Source organism: Zonotrichia leucophrys, chromosome 19, assembly GCF_028769735.1.
Source record: "Zonotrichia leucophrys gambelii isolate GWCS_2022_RI chromosome 19, RI_Zleu_2.0, whole genome shotgun sequence".
NCBI lineage: Eukaryota > Metazoa > Chordata > Aves > Passeriformes > Passerellidae > Zonotrichia > Zonotrichia leucophrys.
This window is the reverse complement of record NC_088188.1, coordinates 8,122,272-8,149,190: the sequence shown is the minus strand read 5'-3', so window position 1 is coordinate 8,149,190 and position 26,919 is coordinate 8,122,272. Positions and strand designations below refer to the sequence as shown.

Genomic DNA, 26,919 nt, shown 5'->3' with positions numbered 1-26,919 from the left:
ACACAATAATAAAATAAATAAACAGCAATAAACTCCAGTTACACCCTGGGGACTGCACAGAGGAAAACAGATCAGGCAAAGCCACTGGGATCTGATTTTCCAACTCATGGGCCCAAGCCCCCAGTAACACTGACAGTCAATGCAAAAGCTGCAAATGTACCCAGAACCTTGTGACTTCAAAATGACATACTTCATTTAGTCATCTTCAGAGCTGAAATGCTTTGCTTTGCTCCACAACAAGAACTTTTTTGTTTCAGTGCACAAAATGAGTTTCTCATGAGTTAGGCATTCCAAAAAGCAGCAGATTGGGATCACAATGACCTTAATTTTCCACAAAAAGAAGAAATATCTCACATTTGATCTTTTTTTATCCAGTTAAACATCTCAGGCCAAGTTTGAGGAGCATCAGGCAAACTTGGACAGCAACAGTTTGAGAGGCTCAGAACTGACCCTGTGAAATAATCCCATTTATTTCAGCTCAGCTGCTCTGAATAAATGGGTGCAAGCCATCAGACTGTGTGACTGAAAGTTTGTGTTCCAGCTGGCTACAGCTGTCCAGAAGAGCCACAAAACTTTCAGCATCCACTGCTGATGCTTTAACCTTCAGAAGAGCCACACGTCAAGCCCAGCACAACTAAACAGAGGTTTCAGGCAAATCATCCATTTCTTCAAACGTATTCAGGGTGTTTTTGCTATTAGTTCTTGAATTATCATCTTGAATTTTGCTTGGATCTGCAAAAAAATGCATTGTAAACAAAACAGGATATGGTAGAAACTGCATAGGCAAGATCAGAGTTTTGCACCTATTTTTTTTTTTGTTGTTATTGTTAAAAACATGTATTTATTTAAACAGCAAGCTCTCAGTTTGCTACCATATCTTCTACAGAAATTTTTCACCTCAGAGGGAGAAAAATTTCTCCATTTCTCCAGGACACTCCTGCTCTGGCAGCAGATGGATATCTTGGATTTCCTGGCCAACATTTATCTCATCCACTGTATGTGTTACAAAACTTGTTTGTCACCAACCCTCTCTCCAAGTTTATAAAAATAATTTAACACCACTGCCATATTAAACATTAGTTTCTCTAACAATAATATGTGGTTTAATATAAGAGTTTATATTTTTAAAGGTATAAAATTGGATCAAAAAGCATTTCTAAAAAAAGATTCTCAAATAGGGTGTCGTGAAATTCCACTGTACCTGTTGGCCCTGGATCTTCATTAATAAATGAAACATGGGTTTTCCACTCGGTCCATTTCACTTCATTAATCCTGTTTACATTTACATAAATTGTGTTATCAGCATGAATTATCCCCCAGCTACATCCCTGACCTTCCCCCTTGATTCCTTCCTGGGATTGTCACACTTGACCACCTGCTTTGCTGGCACTAAAGCCTGAATGTCTTTTGCACTATATGAAGGTGAGAATTACATCAAGACTACTTCATAATTTCACACATTGTTAGTACAGCCTTGAAATATTTAAGTATTTTTCATTAAACAGCACAGTTCTTTAATATGGTAATCATCAATTACCAATCAACTTAACTGTGATTGCTTTTAAGCTGACATTCAAAGGAGATTATGATAAAGTGACATTTACTGCAAACAGATTTGATGCTTCTACAGTCAAAACATATGAAGATGAAAATCTTTTCTCATCAAAAGATTGCCTACATAAAAATTTATACATTTTTCCTATTTAAACAACTGGTTACAACTGAAAAAAAAAGAATTATATTTTTGTGCATAATTTGTAGAGATAATAGAAATATTTTAAAGAGGGTTTTGAGGAGAAATAACCTTGAAGCAGCATAAAGAGAGCAGAATTGATAGCACATGATTCCAGCTTTGCTTTACCTTAAACACACCCTGGTGTCATTTTCAGCCACTTTACACCGTTCTCCCAGCTGGAATTTTTTCCTCAGGCATTTTGGTAAGAATTTTTCAAATTCCAGAATAGTCCTGGCTCTCTGTTGGCAGTAAATAGTAAAATGAGAATGGTTAGCTGTGGTCTGATTTCACAGCATGCAGTGTGTAACAGGTCAAGCCTCCACCCACAGCCAACACCAAAACCATCAAAATCACTGAATTTGTGCAAAAAGGGATTCAGAGTCCTGGAAAAATCATGAAACACATCTTCCTGTGACATATCCACATGAAAGTCATGACAGTGCATGACTTGGAAATCCAAACCTTTAGGATTGTTAATTCCAAACTTCCTACAATTCTCTAATACTGGACCTATTTATGTCTATTATTCACACACAAAACCAAATGAGGATTATCTTTAACACTTAACCTGCCGTGTCAGCATGAGGGTTTTAGCCCTGGCACCTCCCAAACAAACCTGGAGTTTCCAGATGTGCTCACTCTCCTTAGAAATATCCTCCACAGTTTCTCCCATTAATGCAATCAGCATGTTCAAGAGAAGAACAAAAGTCAGCACAACGAAAGTGATGAGGAGCAGGAGGAAGAGCACGGGGTACTTGGAGTTCTGCTGGATCTCCAGGTCACCCAGCCCCAGGGTGAGCTTGAACAGATCCATCAGGACAGGCCCCAGGCTGCTGTTGGAGTGGCACTCACCACCCTCCTGGCACGTCTCAATCAGGGCAGCCAGAGCTGGGAAGGAAGCACAAGGAAGTTTCACTCACAATCATTATTCAGGAATACAGAAGCATTATTTAGGAATACAGGGATTTCATCCCAAAGAATTCAAACTGCAGATGAGAGCCAGAGCTGCCCAGCCACACAGAGCAGCCAGGTGACAGCTCCAGCAGACAGAGCCCACATCCAAATGAGATTCCAGGGATTTGAGACCAAGGCAAATCTATTCACACCTAAACTTAACATCCAGAATAAACCCCAACATGAGCTCTCATGCAAACAGGGTTCTTATTCATAATAATGCTGAAATTTTTACCCACACAGAGCATCAGTGCTTTTCTCCGGTAATATTTACCTACGCCAAATCCCAGCAGAAACACGATGTACACAACCAAAAACTTGATCACATCTTGCAGGATGACCTGAAAATGAAATGGAACAGTTGACAGAAATGAAAATTCAGAACTAGCTTTGTGCTTTTGAATTCTGCAGGGACACAGGTGAGGCACAGACTGAAACACAGACTGCTCTCCTTGAGCAAACAAACCCAAAGGTCTGATTTTTTATCTCAAGCCTGCTGTGCTCTCTGAGAGTGACTAATTCTGTACAATACAGACATTGCAGATTATGATGCTATTAAATTGCAGAACTACATTAGCTGGAAAAAACACAAGCTACTCATATATTTAATGTAATAAAAATGTCAATATTAAGGTACAAACTAGTTCCTGCTGTTGAAGAAGAAGAAATATTGTGTTCTGCTGAAATAATGCATAAAAACTGGAAATAAGGAATTAAAAAACAAACTATAAAATACATATAATTGCTAAATATACTTAATTTAGATTATAGAACTATGGAGTATCATCAGGCAGGTAAAAGAAAAGAAAAACTTGCCTTTTGAATCATCACACTGTAAATGCCCATGGACTGGAAGCCTCTGGTGAAATAGAGCATATTGGCCCAGCCAAGGGCCATTGCCAAAACAAGACACACCAGGTGTTCTTTGTAGGAAAACAAGTACAAAAAGACAGAGAAGATCACAAGCAAAGCTTGTATAAAACTGTTAAAAAACAAACATATACGTAAAAGAGAAATTACTAGCACAAAACCAACAACAGAATGGCAAAATACGAAAACAAGATTTCTCTGCTCTTTAGGCTTAATTTGTAATTTCAGGCTGCTTTTTTATTCTCCCCATGAAATTGGCATTATAGTTTAATGATAAAATAGGTCAGTGCAAGCAGTATAAGTATATTAACATATAAGGATTATATTTATTAAATTTAATTTAGGTAAACTATTCTCCCCAAAAGAGCTGCTCAATGCAGATAATGCTGACAGAATTGTAAGAATCCTTACGATATCTTAGAAGACATTTAATTGTAGCTTTAGCTTAATGAATTGACAGAATTATTAGAGATTTTCCACTGGCAAGTGGGAAAAATCCACTCCATGCACATCAACCCTGGTATTGTTACTGACAGTGCAGCCAAGAGTTTGTGTTAGGGAATAGCTGCAGGCAAACTTACATCCATCCCTCTAAAACTGATAATTTTGAGGGGGAAAAAGTGAATATCTACAGGAGCACATTCTCTGTGACCATGAGATAGAGAATTTGATATACAGTAGAAAAAAAAAATATATATGACAGACTTACAATGCAAAGTGGAACCAGGCATCAGAGAGAATGGACTGCAGGTCTGAGGGCCTGAGCAGGAAGATGGCCACACTCTGTGCAGGCAGAAACAAAAAATGCAGGCATGGTGAAGAGAAAACAGACCTCAAAATATGTTTTTCAAAATAATTTAACTGGTATTCTTAACTAATCCATCTACTGATAAGACATAGTAACTTCTAGAATTAATTTTTTATAGGGCTCTGTAAATTCTGTAATTTATATTACAGATACTTTTAATATCTGTAAGTTCAAAGGTTAAAATTCTGTCATCTCTGGCACAATTTAAGTTACTGTTTTTAATTACTTACATGGCAAAGTTATACCATGGGATTTCTTTTTCATTACAACTTGAAATTCTTTTGTCCTTAAAGCAAATAATTTGACAAAACTGATATTATACAAATATCAGATCAGTTTGAAAAGCAAATATCCTTATATTTATTTCACAGTTGTAATCAACTGTATAACCAGGGTCATTCTGAATAAGTGATTGTGTCAATGATTTGAAAGTTATACATATCAAAGACACTCCATGTGTATTGCCAATATCAGCAGCAGCATGTTTATAAATTTAGAGAAGCTCTTCACAAATTAGCTGTATATTTGTTTCTAAAAAAAAAATTAAAATCTTACCTCTTTTATGGCTAAAAATATTGCTCCTAACATAACCATCACCTGTCCTGACAGCTGCATCCACCCCACTCCTCGGGTCAGAGCCAGTGGATAAGGAGGAGCCTGCAGAGCAAATCCAGAAGGAAAATCTCAGTTCCATCCCTGAAGGGTGAAAGGAAAAGCAGCAGAAACCCTCCCACCTGTAACTCTCTGGGTTCTCAATTTCTCCCCTTCCAGGGAGAATTTTCTTGATGTATTTACACAATCAACCCTCTAAGAGTGATGTTTGAAATATCAGAAATTTCTTTCTTAAAAAACTCCAAATACTCTCTTCCCACCTTCAGAAATTTCACAGTCTTTGTATCATTTATTTGTATTTTAAGTCACTTCCAGAAAATGCAGATCTGATGCTCCCACACTGATGTGGGAGAACGTGGTCTCTCTACACACAGATATTCCAATATCTGGCCTTGTTTTAGCATTTTAAACACAATTCAGGAAATGCTATTGCCTTTTAAGTCAGTAAAATTTAGTGAGGTTCAGCTGCTGTACTCACTTCATTTTCATTAGGCCTGTGGTAGGAAACCAATGTTAATGTCACATTGTACAGGAAATAAAAGCAGCAGGACATGAAAAACATGTGCCTTGCAAACTTCTTCCATTTCATCCTCAGCAGTGAGTTCAGAGGCTCCAATGTCAGCATCTCATGACGATTCTGAGGAGAAAAAAAAAAGAAAAAAAAAGTTAAATATTTCAACTCACTGCCTGTAAGGAAACTGAATTTTAGGTGTGAATTTTGTGTATTTCATTCCATGCTATCCTTGCTGTTCTAGAAACACCTCTGTGCTCAGGGATGTGCCAGATCTCCCTGGGATGGAAAAGACTCTCCCAAAATAACTGACATGTGGTGCAGGAGCTGAATGCAGATTTACTTACAGGTGACATTATGCAGCAGCAGATAAAATTTATCTTGCTCCTGATAGAATAACTGAGAACCAAAAATTACTGTTCACAAGTAATTCAGTTGTTTGCAAGGCTCACAATTCTAATATGGGGATAGTGCTAGTGAAAAAATTATATTCAAAAAAATTATAATAGTTGATTATTAGTTATTATATTATAGTATTCTTATATATTTAATAATTTTATTACAAGAATGGTTTTCTTATGTTTTAATAATATAAAATTCTATTTTATATAAGAATAGGCAGCTTACCCCAATATTTGTGTTATAGACAATGATTTCCAGCACTGAGTTGTCAGCAGTGGTGTCCAGCTCTGTCAGGTCATACAGAGAAGACTGAACAGGACCATAAGCCCAGTCTGTGAATTTTCTGGACAGGCTCCTGTTTGGCTTCTCTCTGATCTCTCTGCTCAGGATGTACTTCAGAATCTAAAACATGAACAGATGATTTGTCAGCAGCTGTGCTGTCCAGGGAAAGGAGAAACACAAGAATACACTTGCCCAAACTCCCACCTTTTATCTGTAACAATTTGTGCAGTTGCTCAATTTAATGTACTTGTAATTTTGTTATTCAGTGAGGGGTGCTGGAGGTGAAAAACCTCTAAGAAATAAGTTCAGTGTTTTTAATGCCTTCTGATTTTCTGTCAGAGATATTTTTCTAAAGGATGAAAGCACAATTTTCCATGTGTTCATTTATGCCTTCCTTGAACTTAATTACTTTCTAAATCATCCCATTGCCAATTCTTTACACTGCAGTTGATTTATGCAGTCTTCTGAAATTGTTTGGTGGTAAATGCAGAATTTCTCTACAACAGAAGGCCGGTTCTAAACAGCTTGTGTGGTTTGTACAGAGGGAGGGAGTTACAGAGAAACCTGGAAGCATTAAAACAACACTGCAATGGAAATATTTGTGTTTTGAACAAAATTAGCTCACTAATACTGATACAAACCAGCCTGGAAAGAGATGTGTCAGAGCACAAGTTTCTCTTGGATGCTGCTGAAATCACACCCACCTCTAATTTCCCAGTTTTTGCAGCTAATTGCAGCGGTGTCAAACCCTCCTTATTCTTGGTTGTTTCCAGATTTCTGTCTTTGCTTTTCAGCAGGATCATGTCATACATTCTCATCACAAAGTCATTCTGTGTTTTGGAGTCCTCTGCCACGGTCACTAATGCATGGAGGATGTTGTTTCCTCTGGAATCCTGAGAGGAAATGTTGGTCCTGGCATTGTCCATTAACAGCTCAATTATGTCTGGCTGGTTGGTACATGCTGCCAAAGCCAGTGCAGTCTCACCTGCAGCATCACAAAATGCAACAAGTGGTCATGGTTTATTTCATCAGAACAGAAAATATTGTGTTAACCACCTTAATATATGAAAGCACATTTATATATTGATTGTACTGGAATAAGCTCTTGATTTATGGAAGTTTGGGTATTTCTTCTTAACTTTTCCAGAAATATCTCAATTCCACTTACCAAAATAAAAGCCTTCATGCTTGTGTTTGGGATTAAAGAAAATTCCCTGGGCACGAGCATTGACATCAGCTCCTTTCTCTATGAGGCTCTGGGTGATTTCATACTGTCTCCTCTCAATGGCAATGTTTAGAGCTGTCTGGCCTGGAAAAGCAGACACAGGAATTTAGGGCTGAGTCTCTCAAGCACACTCTGAAACATTAATGATGTTTCACAAAATATTGCACCAGTAACAATGAGTAAAAGTTGGTTCAAGGGATTTATTATTTTATATAGGTTATGTTTAACCATATACCTGAAGGTGCTATCAGATGGCAATACCTTTATATGCCTCTTCTGTGTATGCTGCATTGATAAATCTCTCCAAAATGCCATTTTCCTCTGCAAAGGACAGGAGCATGTTCACTATCTCGTTTGTGTTCTGGTTGATGTTCAGCAGAGCTTTCATCAGACAAGTTTTGCCAGTGTCTGAAGCCGTGAACTTCTTCATCAGGTAATCTACAAGAGTGAATTTTGAGATTAAATCTTTTTAATTTATTAAACTTCTGTTCATTAGGGGTGAAACCTGATGGATATAGATGAACACAAACCATTTCCCAAACCATGACTCCATCCTGTTCACTTTGTTCTTGAGCACCAAGGCAACCTTGGTGTTCCTCTTGGACATCCTGGTGCCATAACTCCTAAAGTCTCAGGGAAATAAAAATCATTCCCAGGGAAATAAGGACCATTCATAGGGAATTAAAGACCATTCCCAGGTTTAGGCTGCCCCTGAGCTGCCAGAAGAGCTGGCAGGTCTCCCCTGATGCCTTGTGAAGGCTGACCTAGAACAGAGTCTAGATGGAATTAAAGAATAAAGCAGGGATTTATTAAAAGGATCTCCTCAATGGATCCACCTTGGGCAGCACAAGAGCCCAGCCAGGGCTGCACCCAAGATGAACCAAAATAGTGACAAATGAACCCAGGATGAACCAAAATGGGCACAAAATGAACCCAAGATGAACCAAAATGGTCCCAAAATGCATGGCTGCTCACGGGGTCTCTCACTTTTATAAGTTCTGTGCCATTTGCATCTTGGAGTTAATTGTCCAATTCCAGCTTTAGCCCATGCAGTCCCATCCTTCCTGTTTTTCTCTCCCCAGCCCACACTGTTTGTACTCTTGGGCTGAGATTTGGATCATCTGTCCTTGGTCCCCAGCTGGAGAAGGAACTGTTTTGTCTCCCTGCTCTGTGCAGAGCTCACCACCCCCTAATAAGAAGCTCAGAACTGCACACGAAAGCAGTAGAGAACCTACAAACCACAAAATCTCCCAGCTGAGGCACCAGCCAGGTGCCTGCAGGGCTCACCTGGCACGGGCAGGGAGGTGCAGGCGCCCGAGCGCTCCCTGAGCTCGGCCAGCAGCCGCTGCAGCTCCTCCACGTTCCCCTCGGACACTGCCCGGAACAGGTTCCTCTTCAGCTTCTTCCTGGCACTCCTCAGCTCAGGCCCTTGGCATGTGGTAGCACTGGATTGTAAGAAATCATCATGAAATTGCTGGTGTGGTTTATGCTGGTTTATTTTATTTTTTTTAAGAAGAGTAAAACCAAATATAATTGTTGGCCCTAGACTGGATGAACTTGCCCTGCTGCCATGGATAGCTCAGAACATTTCTCCCATTGCTTATCTGCAGCTAAGTGGGCTGTTGAGAGGCTGCTTCATTATAAACAGCCCATTTTTCAAGTATTTTGTGGGTTTTATTCAGTTTATCCATTCTTCTGGAATACAGGCTAAGGAACACTTCTTTGCTCTGCCACACTGACTGCAGTGCTGAGGTTACCTGGGGCTGCTCTCACAGCAGAACAGAGTTCTTAACCTCACATCTTACACCACTTTCTGATCATCCTTTATTCATGAAACAGCTGCTGCAACTTATCCTGGTTTATTTTATTTTTAAGAAGAGTAAATCCAAATATAATTGTTGAGCCCAGACTGGATGAACTTGCCCTGCTGCCATGGATAGCGCAGAAGATTTCTCCCATTGCTTATCTGCAGCTAAGTGGGCTGTTGAGAGGCTGCTTTATTATAAACAGCTCATTTTTCAAGTATTTTGTGTTTTATTCAGTTTATCCATTCTTCTAGAATAAAGGCTAAGGAACACTTCTTTGCTCTGCCACACTGACTGCAGTGCTGAGGTTACCTGGGGCTGCTCTCACAGCAGAACAGAGTTCTTAATCTCACATCTTACACCATTTTCTGATCATCCTTTATTCTGGAAAAAGAATGATTTCATATTTCCCCCAGGCAGAAATACTCCATGCCTGGTTGTGGTGTGTGGGCCCTGTGTTGCCATCTAAAAAATACCCATTTTATATAAAGAATCCTCACATTAAATATGAAAATTGAAATATTAGAGTTGCTTCTTTTGACATTTAATTATTGAAGGATTAAAAAGGCATGTACAAACATGATCTTTTTTTTCTAAAACATGGCAGGAAAAATAGGTTTTATCTATCCTATGACAGATTGAATCAGCTGAAAATGTGCTGAGAAATATTTGTATCTCCACTCACCCACAGCTGTCCACGTTGGGGCTGTATTCAGTGGCATCATCCTGAAGAGACTGGGGGGAATCCATGTCTTCCCCATTTGCAGATGCACTGCAGAGAAAGAAAAGCAAATGTACCAAGTATTAGCAGGTATTTTGGCAAATTGCACAAAGAACCAGTCAATGGCAGGTTAGAGTATCTGCACTAGAGCTTAAATTAGTCCAATTTGACATTGGCCTTTTAATTCTATCATTTTATCTCCCACATGGATTTTAAAGTGAGTGATAAAAATGAAGAGACTCACAGGATTTTATTATATTTTAAAAAAAGACCACATTAGGAAAGCAATCTGCTTTGTGTTTTATTATTTCACTACAGATCCTGAAAACCGTGGGAACTTTTTCCTTTTTTTTCTTTTTAATGATCACTGCTTTTTATGCTTCACCCTGAATGCTTGAAGCTTGCATTCTCCCTTTTCACATGCTTAATTTGTCATCTGGCACAAAACAAGTGCTAAATCAGTAGCAGTGAGGGGGTTGCAAGCCCACAATGAAAGATTTACCTAAAGATTTACTACACAGAACACTGGAGGCAATTCAGGAGTGTTTTGTGGCTGACTTGAATGAAAGAAATTGAGGACTGGGCCCTAAATAGATGTGTAGGTGATATATTTAAAGGATTTTCAATGGCATTGATATTTTGTAATTGCTGTACATAATTTCCACACGGTCCTAAAAGCAGATCTGACTTTGAAAAATTAAGATAAATGAGTTTCTTACTTGTATTTTTGTTTCTCTGAGGTTCAGATTGGATGAACTACCTCAGGTTAATAATTTAGGGAACCTGAGCTATTAATTATTGGCAAAAGAGATGCATGGACAGCACTGCTGTGCAGGTATTCCCTTGTCTTTGAAATAAATCTGGGAGCTCTGAGTCCATTCTCCTTCCATCTGTCTCCTCTGCAGAAAGCTGAGTAATGTGGTGACAAAGCACATGTGCAGGTCACTTCCTCAATGACAGGGGGAAATTTGGGCACCTCTCCTCTGAAACCAAAATCAGCCTGTCAGCCAATTCCTAAAAGCTGACCAGGCACCCTCAGCCACAAAAACCTTTGGCCATTCTGGGCCTGTGCCTGATTTGTGACACATTTCACTTATTCATAATTATTGGTTGTTAGCACCTCACATATTTTTTAAAATTAAATGTATTCATCCCAGTCATAATTTTTCTCTATTCATTCAGCATAAATGGCTGCTTTAAATATTTCAGATTCAGCATTTCCACGTTTGATTGTTAATGAGCAATGGAGGGAAGACGTCAGCAGCCAGCTGGGAACAGCTAAATTAGGCTGTGGTCTTCACACTGCAGAAAACACCCAATGAGAGCATGGAGTTTGTTCTAATAAGAAGCTAAGATTAAAAAAAAACCCTGATTTTAAATTTATTCAGATCTGAGGCCTGATTTATTCCATAGAAACAACAGCAGTAGATAAAACCAAAGATAAATCTCCAGTGAAGTTCTGTCTTTGAAGTGACCAAAAGCTGTAAAAAGTCATGTAAAATCCTGGCACTGAGGCCCAAGGAGAATTGAGGGGAAGGTGCTGGAAGAAAATAGATTTATTTGCAGCAGGATCATTGCTTGTGCATCTGGAACTTACCAGGGGCGAATATTGGAATCCATGGGTTTGGAAAACACAGGGGGAGAGGTGTTATTGGGACTGGCATTGCTTTCAAAACCATCAATCTCCAGGAAAAAGTGGGAACTGTTGAAGACAGTGCATTTAAAGAAACATCAGTGATAAAAGGCAAGCCCAACCTTAAACCAAGAAAAGAACTACCAAGGGCAAGCTTGATCATTTATCTCTCCTGGCATTAAAGCTGAGGCTTATCTGCCTTCCCTGAGGGGATCCCAGCCTGTGCCCAGCTCTGCCAGGCTGGCAGATGGGCAAAATTCCCAAGGTATTTTTGGAACACATGGCATCAGATCCTGACATGTGTGAGCAGCAATCTCTAAACCAGCCCTGCACCCAGTTCCTGTCACTGCCCAGCCACACAAAAATGTTTTTTTAAAATCCCAGTCCTTGCTCTTCCAGCCAGGAGCCATCAGGATGGATCATTTCAAACATTGATAGTGATTAAATCAGAAAGTTTGAAAGGTCACACGTTGAGTGACATCAGGCACTTCCACCAGCCAGGGCTGAGTGTGTCCCCTTCCCTGGATGACATTTAATTGCTTTCCCTATAAATATATAAATATTTGTAGTGAAAAGAAATAAAATTTGGAACAACACAGACAAAGTGATATGAAAAGAAAGATTTCACCTTTTAAAAGCCTGCAGAGTTGATAGGCAAAAATCAATGGTTTGGTTTTAGTGGATCTCAGTAAAACATTGCTACAGCTGCCACAGACTGAGGAGTTTCAGGGGTGGAAGCAGCAACTCCCACAGGGGCTGTTGTTCACAAACTGCCATACATTTCTAAAATGTTGCAGTAGTCACCTGGAAAACCTTTCCAATTCACCTAATATTTATGGGTTTGTCCATAGGGCATTTATTACCTAACTGCACTTCCAACAAGATGTTTTGGGGAAGATGAAGCAGTTGCATTGATGGGAAAATGCAAAAATAAAAAGGTGTTATTAAAAATGGCATTATTAGGCCACGAGTGAATAACCTGCTATTTGCTAAAACCAGCAGTATCTATTAGTTCATAATAGCAGTATCTATTAATTCCAAATAGCAGTATCTATTAGTTCCAAATAACAGTATCTATCTAGTTCACCTCCTTCTCCAATGGCTCGATGATCCAGGTGTTAATTCTGGCACCCAACATCTGTGCAGCAGCTGGCAAGGGCACCCTGCTCTTGGGGCTGACAGATCTCACCTCTCCTGCCTTGGGGCTTACCTGGGCATGTCATGGGAGGGAAATGACACCCCAAAGCCACTGTGCAAAGCAGGGTGCCATCAAATAGCCCAGTGCTGACGTGGCTCTGCCCACAGCCATCAGCAGCCTCCTCCCCACCCTCCCCTCGCATTTCCTGTGCTCAATTCCAGCCCCAGAGCACCCCAGTTCCAGGGGATTCCAGCAGGGAATGCCACTGTCTGTCAGAAAGTGAATATTGAGAGTGAGAAATGCCACTCTGGGAGTGCAGCAGCTCTGCTGGGGTAGGGGAGGGAGTTTTGAAGGAACAGCACGGAGCAGCGTTGGAACATTTAATTAATAGGATATGTTAAAGCCCTCATTAAAATCCACGTGATGTGGGTGCTGTGTGTTGCAGGAATGCTGCCAGCCACACCCTGAGCTCTGGTTTGAGAGGTGGGAGAAACCCCAGGGTTCCTGTTCCTGAGGCCACGAGCAGTGAGAGATTGGGGCTCAGTGATTGAGGGCTTGGCTTTGGCAGTGTTCCCATAACTCCACAATCTGCCAGGGAATTGCCCCTGTTTGAAGTGCTGGGTGGATCATGAGCTGTTCAGACACTTTGTCTCCCCCCATATGCCACCAAAGAGCTTCTCTACTTGAATTTAATGGCAAAAAGAGAAATTGGACCACCCAGTCAGTGGATCTCAAATAACTAATGGCACCATTCCTGTGAAAAGTGATTCCTCTGATTATTGAGAATTATAAATGTCAGAACAGCCACAATTGGCCAGGCCTTCAGAGTTTCAGAAATTGCCATAATAACCAGTAATTATTCAGAATGAAAAGTTTATGAATAAAAATTCATCCTCACTCTACAGTAACTTAGTTGACTCCATAGTATCAGGCAGGAATTACAGCTCATATTTCCCCATTCATATTAAATACAAACCCTCAATCCCTTTATTAATTCTCTAATATCAATTATGAATGAAAGTGAATATTTTATAAAACAGCAAAAAAGTCTCATTAACCAGACTAATGAAAAAGAGAGTGAATTTAGGTTTCTGTTTGTGATGGAATTTTTCAATCCTGCTCTCCCTGCCCTCTGTCTCTCCATAGCCTCACATGGAAATGTGACAGATTAAGTTTGAAATGCTCCCTTTTTTCAGGCCAGCATCTCTTACATAAAACTTGGTGTGTTCTTCCACGTGATCTCTGAAAAAAAAGATCACTTTATACCAAACATTAACCATCATTAGATCAGATTTTTGTGAGGTTACACAGAACAAAGATATTGGTGGTATTTCAGTGCAAAGATGCCCCAAAGGAGCTAAACAGGGAATTTTAGTGGTTCAGACTGAGCTGAGTCCTACCTTTTCTTGGTGGGAGTGCCTTCAGTCACCTTTTTCTCTTGCTGGTTTGCAGGGGGATTTCCAGGTGGGTTTGTTTTCTTGCCCATTAGTGGAAGAATTTCGTTGTTATCTTTAATCATGTTTCTGCAGTAGAGAGACATCAGTTACTTGATTCCTGTTCCTTTGAAGGAAGTGTGGTGACCAAATTACCTGTTTACAGTTTCTTCACATGTAAACACACAAATATTGACATATTCATTCTTTTTTCCCCCAAGTTTCTCATTTTTCAGCCGTTAAGGACACACCTCCACCATTTCATGTGTCAAATCTGGAGGGTTCCACACATGACTCATTAAATTTCAGTCTATGACAAGTGCCATTAAAAGTGGTACCAGGACAACCATAAATTCAAGCCTGTGCCTAAATTAAACTGAAAGGAGCCTGTCAGTCCCAGTAACAGTGTGTGTTATTTAGAGGGAAAAAAATATTACTTTTATAAGCAGCCTTAAAATTGGGCATCTTTTCAGTTATCTGAGCAGTCTGCTCTTGACCAAGATCATTTCAGAAATGTGGTAAATCCCAGGAAGGTCTGTGCAACAGTAAACACATAAAGGAAGGTTCCAGATGTGAAAAGAACAAAGAAAAATCCCTGAAAGTTTCTACTGCATTGGAACAGCAGAAGCAGCAGATTGAAAATGATGCCCAAGGTGAGCTTAGCTAAATTATCACATGGATAACATCCAGGATTTGTGTCCTGGTGATTTCCCAACAGGTCCTCAAGAAAAAAAAAAAATCCCCTTGATTCTGCTGGAGGGAATGACCACCAGCACATGACACAAAAGGATCTTGGTGCAGTTACCTGCCTAGGAACACCCACAGCATGAATTCTGTAAGGAATAATGAATAACTATCTCCCTGTTTCTCAATCTACTACTCAAGGGCATCATTTTAAATGGCCCAGGATAATTTGAAAGCAAGAAGGTGAATTCAGGATACATTAAAATTCACTGAAGGTACACCCAGGAAGATTTATGAGGTCAGGGATCCATTCCCAAGGAAATCAGGGGAGTGGCCTCCATACCCAAGGACAAATGGTAAAAATAATTTGCCTGCAAAGTTTGAACCACACATTTTTCCCCCTCCTACTCCACTTTCCTTGATGTGACAAATGTACACACACAAATTTTCTGCTCCTGTCACAGTGCTGTCACTGTGCCTTAGCACCAGGATCCCTTCATTCTGGGAATATCAAGATACAGAAAGCAGATTGTTCAGTGTGTTTGAAAAGACATGACACCTGGTGTGAGAGAGGAGCCAAGAATATCAAATACACTGGTATTGGAGTGAAAGTCTATTAATGCATAAACAACAAATGTTTAATTATGGCAATTTTCAATCCCAAGTACAGAGAGCTGAGAATTTACAGGGTCCAAACACTCCTAAGTGCAGCTGTAATCTCTTGGCACTCTGTGGAATAGGAACTTGAAATATTGGAAAGGACTCCTTACCTTCCAAAGGCTGGCTGAAGAAACAGGCATGAAAATAAATTTTTATTGTGTTTTCTCCCATTGGCAGGTGTGTTCACACTAGGAAACATTCCTAGCTTGGATGAGTACCCTAAGAATTCATGTCACAGCTTTCATAGAAATAATTTATAAAGGGAAAAATATTTTTACTTGCATACAAAGTACAGCACAGCTTCTAGTAAATGCAGAGAAGAGCTGAGTTTGGAGATGGCACAGGGGAGCTGGGAAGAGGGGGTTGGTCTGTGCCACTGGAAATGCCACTCACAGAGTCCCCAGGACATGTTGTGTCACTGAACACACTGATAAACATTTACTCTAAACACAGTTAAAACAAATGACTGTCCTGCTTAGTTCATAAATAATTCTGCTATTTACTTCTTACAAGTACTTAAAGAATACACAGCAGAGTGAGGCAAAGACATCTCCCATCCTGAGGAAGAGGAAAATGGGATTCTTGACATAAATCAAATAAAAGGGGACCACGGTGGGGATGGACATTAAATAGCCTAACAAAATAAGTGACTTTAAAGGAGGAGAACAGTTGGGAACAGATTTTAAAAGTCCAAAAGCCAACAAAAGGAGTTGCCAATTTGAGAAGGGCTCGGCTGGGTGGGGTGTGAAGTCAGAGGGGTGAGAGAGCAGAATGAAGAGCTGGAGGAATGAAGATTAAATTCCTAAATTCCTCCTGTTTGTGAGTGATGCTGGAGCTGCTCAGAGATGGCAACACCTCCCTGCAAGGGCAGCAGCTCCAAGCCCCATTTGCAGTTGGTTTTCAGCACAGAGATTTTAGCAGTGACTCGAGAACAGGCTGCACCTCTGAGGAGAGGTGGGAAATAACCAAACTTAGCCCTGGAGTTGTGTTGGATGGTGAGGGACTGCTGAAGCACCAGTGAGGTAAGGAAGCAGACTGGGAAGGAAAAAGAGGACAGATTTCCTTAAGTACAGAGGGACTACACTTTCAAAAGCACGGAGATGTGACTGTATCCCAGCCAAAAAGTCTATTTAAAATGAGATTTTAATCAGCCTGCCAAGTAAATAACTGCAGGCACCAGAGCAGAAGTACCTTGTACAGTGCTGAGGCAGCGTCTGCCTCATTTTTAATCACAATTAATTGTGTGCTGAGATGAAAGCTAAGCTGGGCTCTCAGCAGCAGCTTCCAGGGCACTATCATTTTCTGGAATCTCTGACAGAAAGAGAAAAATAGTGCAGCAGCCTGAAAAGTGTCAGATCTGAGCAGTGTAGCTTATGTAACCTGATACAGAGTGTTGTGTTTGGTTGTAACTATTTTCTACTCCCATTATCTCCTTAATTGTCACTTCCAGGCCACCAGAGAAGTGGCTTATTTGAAGTGGCCAGCAAGACAAAAGCCCTGCATTGATTTATAGTATCAAGAATTACTCTGAAAGGATCTGAGAAGTTGGTGTCTGACCTCCAGTGTGCTCGGGGTAAGAAAAGGGAATTTGTCAGTGATGGCGAATGGCATTCTGCCATTGCTACACATTATCACAGAGTCACCTTCTGCTTATCTGGAACAAGAAAAATCACAAATATCTGTACCTTTATAGCTCAGTAACAGTTCATAGGACGTGGCTAAAGAGAGAATCCTACACTCAGCTGTGATGTGGCACAAAGGTCTCCCCTTCCCTGGGGGCAGAGGAGGGGAAGTGACTTCCAAGAGCTGTTTCATTCACAGGCTGCTCAGAACAGACCATGGCACTACAAACCAATTCCTACTGGCCCATAAAAAATAAATCCCCTCCCCGAGGGGAAAGCTGATAAAGCTTCATTCTGACTTTTCTGCATTATTTATGATCAATCATATCAGCAGAAAGTTATACTTGGTAGGAAGAGCTTCATCTTCCTGTAAGCTTTTTAAACTTTTGAGGGTCATTCATAGACTTCAGGTGATACCAAGAAAGCTCTTCTTGGTGAGAAATTTTCACTTTCCTATGAAGGTTCTTCCTAACAGAAATTTAAAAAAACTCTAAAAAGCAACATTTTTTCCCCTGAGGAAAAATGATTTGAGATTATTTACCTGCCTATTTCTGAAATTAAAAAAAGGGGCAGGGGGGATTCTGAGTTGAAATAACTTATTCTACACCTCATATATATTTGACTTTCAGTGGTCACTACAGTAGCTGAAAGTTTTGGTGAAAGATGATGAATGTATAAAGTCCTGATATTACATTTTAGATCCCCTTGGCACAGGACTTAGGAAGTGCCACAGTGTTCCAGGCCGACAAACACAAATTAAATCAGGCCTGTCCTTCTTCACTCCTGAATGCCCAAGGAAACAGCCCAGCTCAGCAGAGCCATTTACAGACCAGAAGAACAGAAAGAAGCCCAACAGAAACACATTGTCAGTGTGAAGGATGGGTTCTGTCTCTGTCTCTGGAAGATTTCACCCCAAACACCCCCGGAGCACTCACCCTGCTCACAGCACCTCCATGTCGGCGTGGTCGGATCCGGGCGGCGAAAACCAAACCAAGGCCCCGCTGACAACATCCAAAACTCATCTGCCAAAGGAGCAAAGCCACACTCAGGCTCCAGACTACCCCAAAAACACAGAAGCTCCCTGCTCCAGGCATCTGGTGTGCTCGGCTGGGGAGCAGAGCCGGGACAGCACCGAGGAGCCGCGGCCGCGCCGAGTTTGCTCCATCTGAAATTAGGGAACAGGGAGAAACTGGCCAGGCAACAACTCCTGACTTCAGAGCTGCTAAAGTGGGATGACACACAGGCAGTAATTACACACCGGGGTGTTACTAAAGCTGGGTTGCTCACAGGTGACTTCATGGAGCAGTGGAGTATCTCAGGTGATTGCTGCTCTGCAGTTTACACGCTGTTTGCAAAGGAAAATGGTTGTGCAGCTGCATTTGGGTTGTAAATGACACCTTTATGTCATGCTCAGTTTATTACATAGCATGGACCTACTCAAGAGGCAGAAAGCAAAAACAAGGAAATGATCCTAAGTGCTCCAGCAAGCAAAAATTTTTGCTGTTACTTCAAAGTTTTACAAACTATGTTAGAAAATCTTGTAATTGCACAATGCTGTCAGGGAAAAGGTGGTGGGTGGATTTAAATTTTTCCCTACCTGTAAAAGTTTTTAATGAGTTTGTCCCCAGAGGGGCTGTGGGAACACAACCAGGTGGGTTTCACATCCCTGTCACAGGATGGCTTTTCTCAGCTTTTCTACTTTGGAGCTGTTGAGCAATGGTGAATGCAGAATTCTTGCCTGGGACATACCAGAAGAGTGACCAGGAGTTCCTCTGCTCTTTTTATAGAATCTTTGCATTGTCACCAGAAATAGGGTGTGAAAAACTCTCATGTCTCTGCAGTCAGATCTGCAAGGTGTATTTACAGCTGCTGGTCTTGAGTTAATTATTAGATAGGAGTTTAGGCATAACTATGTAGGCAGCAAAACAGGAATCTTTTTTCAGCTTGTCTACACAAGGGCAAAAAAAAGTCAAGTTTGGGTGGAGGAGTTTTGATAGGAGGTAGGTAAAAATTTGGAAGCAAAACTTTTGGATACTACAACACAGACATTTTAATCCAAAGACTATGGCATTAATCTACACACTTAAGGTAAGCTCCTCCTGATCATAAATTATCTTTAAAACCAGGTCTGCTGGGTGTTACATTTGCCTCAGACCTGGTGTGAAATGCCAGGAGCACTGCACAGCTCCTGCTCATCAATCAGCTCCCAGGAGCTGCGTGGGGAAAGGGCTGTGCCTGGGCTGGTTGGCTTTGGCACCAGGGATCCCTTTGCTTGGAGGGGCTGAGCACCCATCCAGCTCTGCCTGAAAATTCCTGCTCTGCTCCAAACCCTGTGCCAGGAGATTTGTTCACACCTTGCCAAATGCCTGAGCTCAGCTGTGACAACCCAGGGGCAGATGCCTTGATGGCCTTTTAGTGTAAGAACCTGGAATAAGGATGGGATCCTGCCATTCCCTCCTGCCTGGGACTGCACCAGCTTGGTTCTCAACACAAACTGCAAAGAACTGTTTAATTGAAATCACTCTGAGGGTGGAAATAGGCAAAGCCACACGAAATCTGGGTGAAGGTGCATTTGAGGACTCTTGCTTTACCTCTGATCAACCACAGTAACAGAAATCCTTCTGCTAAGGAGGGGAAATGAGTTTGGCAGCAAGCAGGAGTTTGAATTCGGAAAGCAGCTATATCTGAAAGCCCCCAGATCTGTGGGGTTTAGCAGAACACAGCACCTAGCAGCAAGGTCTATTTATAATGTTGTGGCAGTCATCCAGAGAGGAAAAACCAGGACAAGCTGCAGCAGGAGAGGCAGAGCCCTGCTCCCAAGCTGCCCAGGAAAGGCGCAGGGACTGCAGGAGCTGGGAGCAGCTCACAGCAGCTCCTCTCCATCCTCCTGGGAGCAGCTGCTCCTTGTGCTGGCAGGGCAGCCTGGACCCCCTGAACCCCAGTGTGGCCTTTCCTCTCAGATTTGGGGAGCAGCAGCCCTGCCTGGCTCTGGCTGATCTCCCTGCAAACAGAATTTTGGGGTGCTGTGAGCCTGAGCTGGGCAGACTTGAGGGGCAGGAAATGAGAGGCAGAGCTGCAGCCAGTCACATCTGTGCAAACATTTTCTTCCAGTTTTAATCATTAACCTGCTCAGCCTTTTTGTTCCCTGCTCCACCCTGATGTTTCTGACAAGGGCAGCATTTTTCAGGAGCCATGGAGGGTTTTGCAAGAGGATCTGTCATGACTATTTTATAGAGTTTTACAGCAGTCACCAGCTGCTCCAGCTACTGAAGAGATGCCAGAAGGGCCAAGAAGATTATTAACATGCATCTCCTATTAAAAATTACTTTAAAATTCCAGCTTTAGACAGTCTGTGCAGCACAAATAAGCAGCAGAAGCCCTATGTGGCATTATTTTGTTTTCCTAGCAAGTGTTAGACTCAGTAGAAACCAAAATGAACAAGATGAAGGAAAGCCCAGATGGGAGGGAACGAACATTTGGAGATCTTCCATCTGACATCAGCGAGTCAGAGCAGCATTTGCTCTTCTGCTGATACAGGACACCATCCCAGGAAAACTCACATTAGAAGTTATTCAGATTTTATATTTAATTCTGTGATTTTCAGTACCCAACAGAGTCACTTAGGGGAAAAGCCTCTCTCTAAATGCATTTTTGACCTTGGGTAACATCAAGAATAATTGTAAATTACTTGTTGCCATCATTCCATTCACCAAGCTCCTTAAAAATAATCCAAAATATGAGAAGTAAAACATTGAGCATACCAGTAGCATCCCACTTCCCATAGCATAGTGTTTAATTGATTTACAGGAGTCTCCCATGATTTTTCACTGTGCTGTTCTCACCCCTCCCCTCAGAGTTAAACTTGTCCTGGGATCACCTCTGTGTGCTGCTACACAAAGAGCTTTTCACACCTCTCCAGACAACTGAGTAGCACTTGCAAATATTTATACATGATGCTCATAAATTGCAAGATAAGAGGCTGCTTTATGCAGCTGAGCAACAGGAAAATGAATTAGCCTGCAAGTGTGTGACTGTCACCTACCAGGAGACAGCCTTGTGGGAAGTCATTCCAGGAAAATCCATTCCAGGGATATCACTTACCAGTTGGTGCAGTCTGGCTGCAGGGACAAGTCAGCCTCTTTAGCAATGCTGGGATGGATTTCTGCACTGGAGATCTGATTCCCAGAGATCCCTGCCAGAAAAGAACAGCCCCATGCACAAGGGGATGGAGAGGGTTTGCTGTAGCCTCCATCACAAATATATTCCCTGCAACTGTGGCACTGTGTTGTTTATCCTTTCTGCTTGGGCAAAAAAAAATTGTTATCCCAATTATTTTCTATTTTTCTTCCACACTACACATCCTGGACCCAATTGCAGCTGCTGCTCTGAGAGTCCTGCTCAGCACAGGGAGAGCTCCACTCATGGCACTCCTCAGTCTGTCCCTGCTGGTTTCTTCCTTTCTGCAGCAGAGAAAATGAACATTTTTATTCTGCATTTCAGCACTGCCCTGCAGCAAGATCAAAGAGCCTCTATCTCAACCTCTACCAGCTCCCTCCAGCCAAAAACCCCCAAAACTGCCTCCCTTATTATACCCTCCCTTCCCCCTTATTATACCCTCTCCCACCTGACAGAGCTCTCACTCCCACCTGCAGCTGATTCCCACATCTGTGGCCAATTCCCTGTGCAGGCATGGGCTCAGTAATGATTAAGTTGAGATAAGTGCAGTAAAACCCCACTTGATGTTAGTGGCATCAATATTTGACTTCAGGCCACAGTTCTCCCTTCTCCTGGCAAAGTGTCAGGGCCACCTAAGCATGAGATCATGATAAGCAATGGCAAGAATGGATTTGTTATTTTTTTTCCCAGTGTGTTTTCCTGCATTTGTGCTGTTCTCAGTGTCCCCTGCCACTCCTGAGGCAAAACCCAACAGCCCAAACCTACAGATTCCTCTGCCAGCCCTCACTGGGCAGATGTGCAGGTCCAGATGTGCAGGGTGGTGGCTGCTCCTCTTGTCCCTGTCCTGTGAGCATGTCCTGCTGCTGGTGCTGTGGGTCACAGCCTGGGCACACAGAGGGGAGGCTCACCAGGCCATAAAACCTTTGGAGGAAAAAATAAAACCAGTTTTAGGAGCAGGAGAGAGGTGATTTTCCTACAATTGCCTTTTGGCTGAGGGAGCCAGGCCTCCTGTGTGACACATCCCAGCTCAGAGAGGTCTCCCAGGGCACAGACCTCTCTTGGCTGCTGAGTCTCACTCTCCCAACTAGGTCAGGCTGTTCTGCAGCTGTTTCAGGCTGAGTTTGGGACTCCTCAGTTGTGGTGCAGAGTTTCTGGTAACGCTGGGCAGCGCTGGGGAATGAGGCAACATGAAAATGCCTCAAGGAATGCACAGTGAGGAAAGCAGGGCCCCACCTAAATGCTGCATTTTTTTTGGCTCAGGTTTGTGCTGCCACTGCTTGACTCAAGTAGTTTTTGGAGGGTGAGCACCAAAACTGGGGAGGAACTTTTTCATGTTCTAAGAAATTCAGGTTGAAATAATGGTTTAGTCATTTGATTTTTTAAAACATCAAACCTTCCTTCTTAAGAGGTTTATGGGGATATTTTTATCTGTCTCATCCATCTAAATCTGGGGAATGGTTCATTTCCATTCCCTCTCCTAAGATCTGTTTAGACCTGTAAAACACAGGAGGGGAAGAAAAATTCACAGGCCTTAAACTGAGAGCTAAGCTTTGTATCAGCTGCAGCTCAGGAGCTGTGACAAACTGAAGTCCCTGCAGGCCCCTTCCACTTTTTGTCAAGTTCTTTCTGAAGAATAAATAAATAAATGAAGAATTGAAGGTGAACATCTTCCAGTTGAAATAAACCTTCAGATGCTTTGGGGGCCCAAAACAAGAGCTCCAAATCCTGCAGATCCCTCCTTGCTGCAGTCAGGAGGGCACTGGACAAATCTGGTGTTTGAAACTTCCAGTGATTCCAAAGGGAATTCTTTGGGCAGACATGTATCATATGTGCCCCAGCATCTTTCCAGAATACATTTTCCCTGCCTCAGTTTCAGCCCATTATTCTAATTAAAACCTCTTTCATTATGCAAATCATCTCCTCTGCCAGTTTTCAGTTATTCTGTGCATATTTCAAAACCAGCTGTTTCTCAGTCCCTGCAATCATCCTCTAGAGAAAACTTCACCTTTTTCCAGCCCTAAACTCCTGAAATGAGGAATGTTGTGCTCCTTGTGTGTTCCTCTTTGCCCCTAAAGCCCTCCAGGCTTTCCCCCTCTGACAGGAGCTCCCTTTTTCCTGGGTGGGTCATTATCTGCATTCTCCTTTGGAAAAAGGGGAACTGCCTGGGTTGAACCTCCTCTGTCAGCTTGGAGAGAGGTGGCATGGCTGGAAACTGCTCTGTCTGCCCAGTGACTCAGACACTTCCTCCAGTTCCTGGAACTGGGAGCTGCTCCTGCTGCCTGACACGGCAATTCCCCCTTCCATCCCAACATCCAGGTGAGTAAAATGTTGATTTTAGAGGCTGATTACAGCAATGAGTGAGGAACACAGCTCTGGGTGATGATGGAGCCTGACAAACTTTGATGATGCTGTGAGTGTTGGCGTCTCCTGCCCTGCCCACAGGAACAGGGAATGTTTCAGATGGAGATGGAGCCACAGCATCACCAGCACAGCAGGAGGAGAGCAGTCCAGTGAGCTCAGCTGGATGATTTCTCCTCCTTCCCAGAGAAATAAATGCTCCCCACCATGTGTTTAGGAGATTAACATCTGCTGTGGGAGAAACTGGATCCATATTTCCTCTGTGGAAGCTATTCCAGGGTGAGAAGGAATCCCAGCCTGCATGGTGGGGCTGATGGGAAGAACTTCAGAGCCCTAGAACCACATCAAGGAGAGCCAGGGTGTCTGTGCTGACTCTGGCAGCATCAATGGAATCCTCTTCCTCCCCAGGCCTGGTAAATCCATGCCTGTGCCCAGTGGAGCAGACAGGGAGACTTGTAGGAAGCATTTTTAACTGGAAGAGGGTTCTCAAATCAGCCTGATCAAAATCAAAAGTCTGATCTTCAGCTTGCCTGGCATTTTTAATGCAATTTTTTTGAAATTGGAAGATTTACCACATAGTTTTGAACAGAAACAATAGGAATAAAATTCCTGTTGGTGTGATTCTGAACACTTGAAGCCTCAGAAGCTGAGAGCACTGGCTTTATCCCTTAAAGCTGGGCTTGGCAGATCCCCTGTGTTTTGTAGCACAGCAGCACCTGCTGAGCACACACCTTGTGGGGTTTTGAGTGTTGAGTATTGAGTATTGAATATTTGAGTATTGAAAGCAAAGATCAAAGATCCTTGAGTGAGTCTGATATCCAGGCCACAGAAGAGTGACAGAATGAGCTAGCATGTGACAAATTTATTTACAAAAATAAAATCTGATTGTGTGCCATGAATTTGAGCGGAGCAGCAAAGCAGGGCAGTGGCATCAGAGGGAGAGGGGCTGTCCTGGGGCCAGGGGGACAGCAGCAGCCTCACCCATGGTGTGGGACCCCCTCTGTGGGCTCTGCCCTGCCACAGATCCCACTAAAAGCTGCCTCAGAAGGGATTAACATTGGTGTTTAATTCGGATATTCACACTCCAGTGAATGTGGCAGAGGCCACATGAACAACAGGATGTGTGGCTCCAAGGTTTCCAGGCAGGGTGTGTTTTTCTCAATAATTCAGGAGAAAACAAAATAATTACTGGAGTTTGAAAAGCAGCTCAGTTTTCATGGCTGACTCGACCATTTGCATCTCAGGGATGGGAATGCTGACAATACTGAGATTGTGTTTTGTTTTTCCACATGTTCATGGATCCCTCCTCACCTCCCAGGGAAGCTGAGCCCAGCTCACCCCTTCCTGCCATCTCCATCCCCACACATTTGCAGCCATTGTTCATTACAGCTGCCACCCTCTGATGGGAGGGGAACCCATCAACAGCCTCCATTTCTTTTGCTCCAGTTCCACTGTGGTTATTGGGAGCTGGGGGTTATATATATATATATTTATATACAGCTGTCCAACCTGATCATCTCCTATTAAGTGTAGACACAAATTAATGTAATTAATAACCGTGAGAAGACAGACTTTTACCCCTGCAAGCCTCAAAAACAACACAGGAGCCATGTGCTTCTTCTAACCCTGTTCAGTGTGAAATAATTGCACAAACTTTAAGCTAAAGGTGAGCAGAACCTCCACAGAAGAGCCCAAATAAAGATCATTTATTGCAGGGCCATGCTGCTCCTCAGTGGAGGTGTCAGCAGTGGGAACAGAAAGGTGCTGGTCCTAAAGGACAAACTCTTCCTGAACTGGAGTCACTGCCAAGCTGAACCTCCCCATCTGTGGGAAATAAACATAAATCTGTGCCCACTGCAGGAACTGAAGTGATGATTTAGCTGGAAATTCTGAGAGCTTGGTAATAACTCCCTCTAGAAAAGTGGGATAACTTTGTTTGCTTCCCAGAGAAGATTAGGGATTTTAGAAATGCAACCAAAAACCCCACCAGCACCACCCTATCCCACAAATATAGGGCATTTACATTCTTATCCCACAAATATAGGGCATTTACATTCTGAACCGCAGCATCATTCTGATGTTTTCAGGCTGAATTTCAGCCTTTCTGGTTGTCAGAAGTCCTTTGCAGTCTTGGTGATCTTTTGGAGCAGGAAGGACAGGAAGGCAGAGGTGCAGGATGTGCTCAGCTCACCCAGGGCAGTGACCAACCCCTTCTGGACTGGCTCTTCATGGAAATCAGGGTGGATTGGAAGCAGTGAATTAGGTCTCTACCCAGGCTGATAATTATGAAAAATGGATTCCTCCCAGGGAAAACAGAAATTTCATGAATACTTTCCAGCTATATCATAATCCTGGTGTCCCTCCAAGCATAAATTTGCTGTGCATACAAAGCATGGAGACAACCAACCGTGTTTTTCTGGTCAGCTCCTTTCTATGTTTATTCTTAGTAGTTTAAATAATAAATAATTTCACTGTCTCAGCTTGTCTGGCCTACTCAGCTGTGCTTGTTTTACATGTGCATTGTCTCTTGCCATGCTCAGAGTGGAGTATAATGAAGCCTTGAGTGGCACCTAGAGACTGCTACCAAGGGTTTAGAGATAGGAAACTGAACACACCTACTTTAAACATCTTCTGTGGCTTCCTTGTCCACCAGACACTGAATTCTGATTATTTCCAGTTCAAATTCTGACTTCCTTCAAGCAATTCTTTCAAATCCTTTGTCAGTTTTCTCTGTTTATACCTATGACTCTGTGAAAATAAAATTACATTTGTCCTGAGTGCTGTTAACCAAAGAAACAAGAATTATTAGTCCTCTAGATGGTGCTACTATTTCAAATAAAGCAGCTGGATGTTTAGAGATTTCCTTGAAATATATTCTGTAGTGCCCCATGAGAAAGGACCATGGTGAGAAATCCTGACTCCAGTAAAAGAAGTGATGTCACACAACCCAAAATTTCATCTCACAGGGCAGCCTGTGCACAAACACATTGGCTGCTTCTCTTTCAAAGCAGTGGATGTCCCAGGATTTAGTAAATGCAGCAAAATGACAAGATTTACTGATGAAAATGATCTGCACTTCAGTGAAAGCCCAGGAACAGCTGCAGGCCCTGGTTTAACACCTGGCTGACTCAGGGAGTTGGGTGTGCTCTCTGTTAAAGGCTGTTTACTCCAAGTGCTTTAGGGATATAAGGAAAGAAGGTAAAACCATTTATCTTTTCTTGCCCAGCACAGCTGCACTGTGGCCCAGCACTGAAATATGGGGCCAGCTGTCAATAAAACAAATTTTCTTG

The 26,919-nt window shown here is 42.3% G+C and overlaps 1 protein-coding gene across 1 annotated transcript; it reads right to left on the bottom strand.

Annotated features, from left to right (window-relative positions):
- Positions 1-558: 558 nt before the first annotated feature.
- Positions 559-21,631, bottom strand: TRPV3 (transient receptor potential cation channel subfamily V member 3). The gene is made up of 19 exons (XM_064729215.1): positions 21,197-21,631; positions 18,031-18,117; positions 14,097-14,219; positions 11,523-11,627; positions 9,890-9,976; positions 8,687-8,844; positions 7,661-7,837; positions 7,343-7,483; positions 6,879-7,159; positions 6,118-6,294; positions 5,458-5,616; positions 4,923-5,024; positions 4,269-4,342; positions 3,506-3,671; positions 2,964-3,030; positions 2,352-2,623; positions 1,862-1,974; positions 1,202-1,272; positions 559-732 (listed from the first exon to the last, which is right to left on the bottom strand). Exons 3-19 carry the CDS (start codon positions 14,213-14,215, stop codon positions 635-637), a joined length of 2,367 nt encoding a protein of 788 aa, XP_064585285.1. The 5' UTR covers positions 14,216-14,219; positions 18,031-18,117; positions 21,197-21,631; the 3' UTR covers positions 559-634.
- Between the last annotated feature and the right edge of the window lie 5,288 nt (positions 21,632-26,919).

Bases quoted from the DNA above. Each gene is read 5' to 3' on its own strand.
- TRPV3 (XM_064729215.1), bottom strand. From the start codon at position 14,215: ATGATTAAAGATAACAACGAAATTCTTCCACTAATGGGCAAGAAAACA. The intron at 8,845-9,889 runs GTGAGTGGAGAT...CTTACAATCCAG, and splicing joins CCCAACGTGGACAGCTGTGG to TGCTACCACATGCCAAGGGC. The intron at 5,025-5,457 runs GTGAGTACAGCA...TTTGCTCTGCAG, and splicing joins ACAGGCCTAATGAAAATGAA to GCTCCTCCTTATCCACTGGC.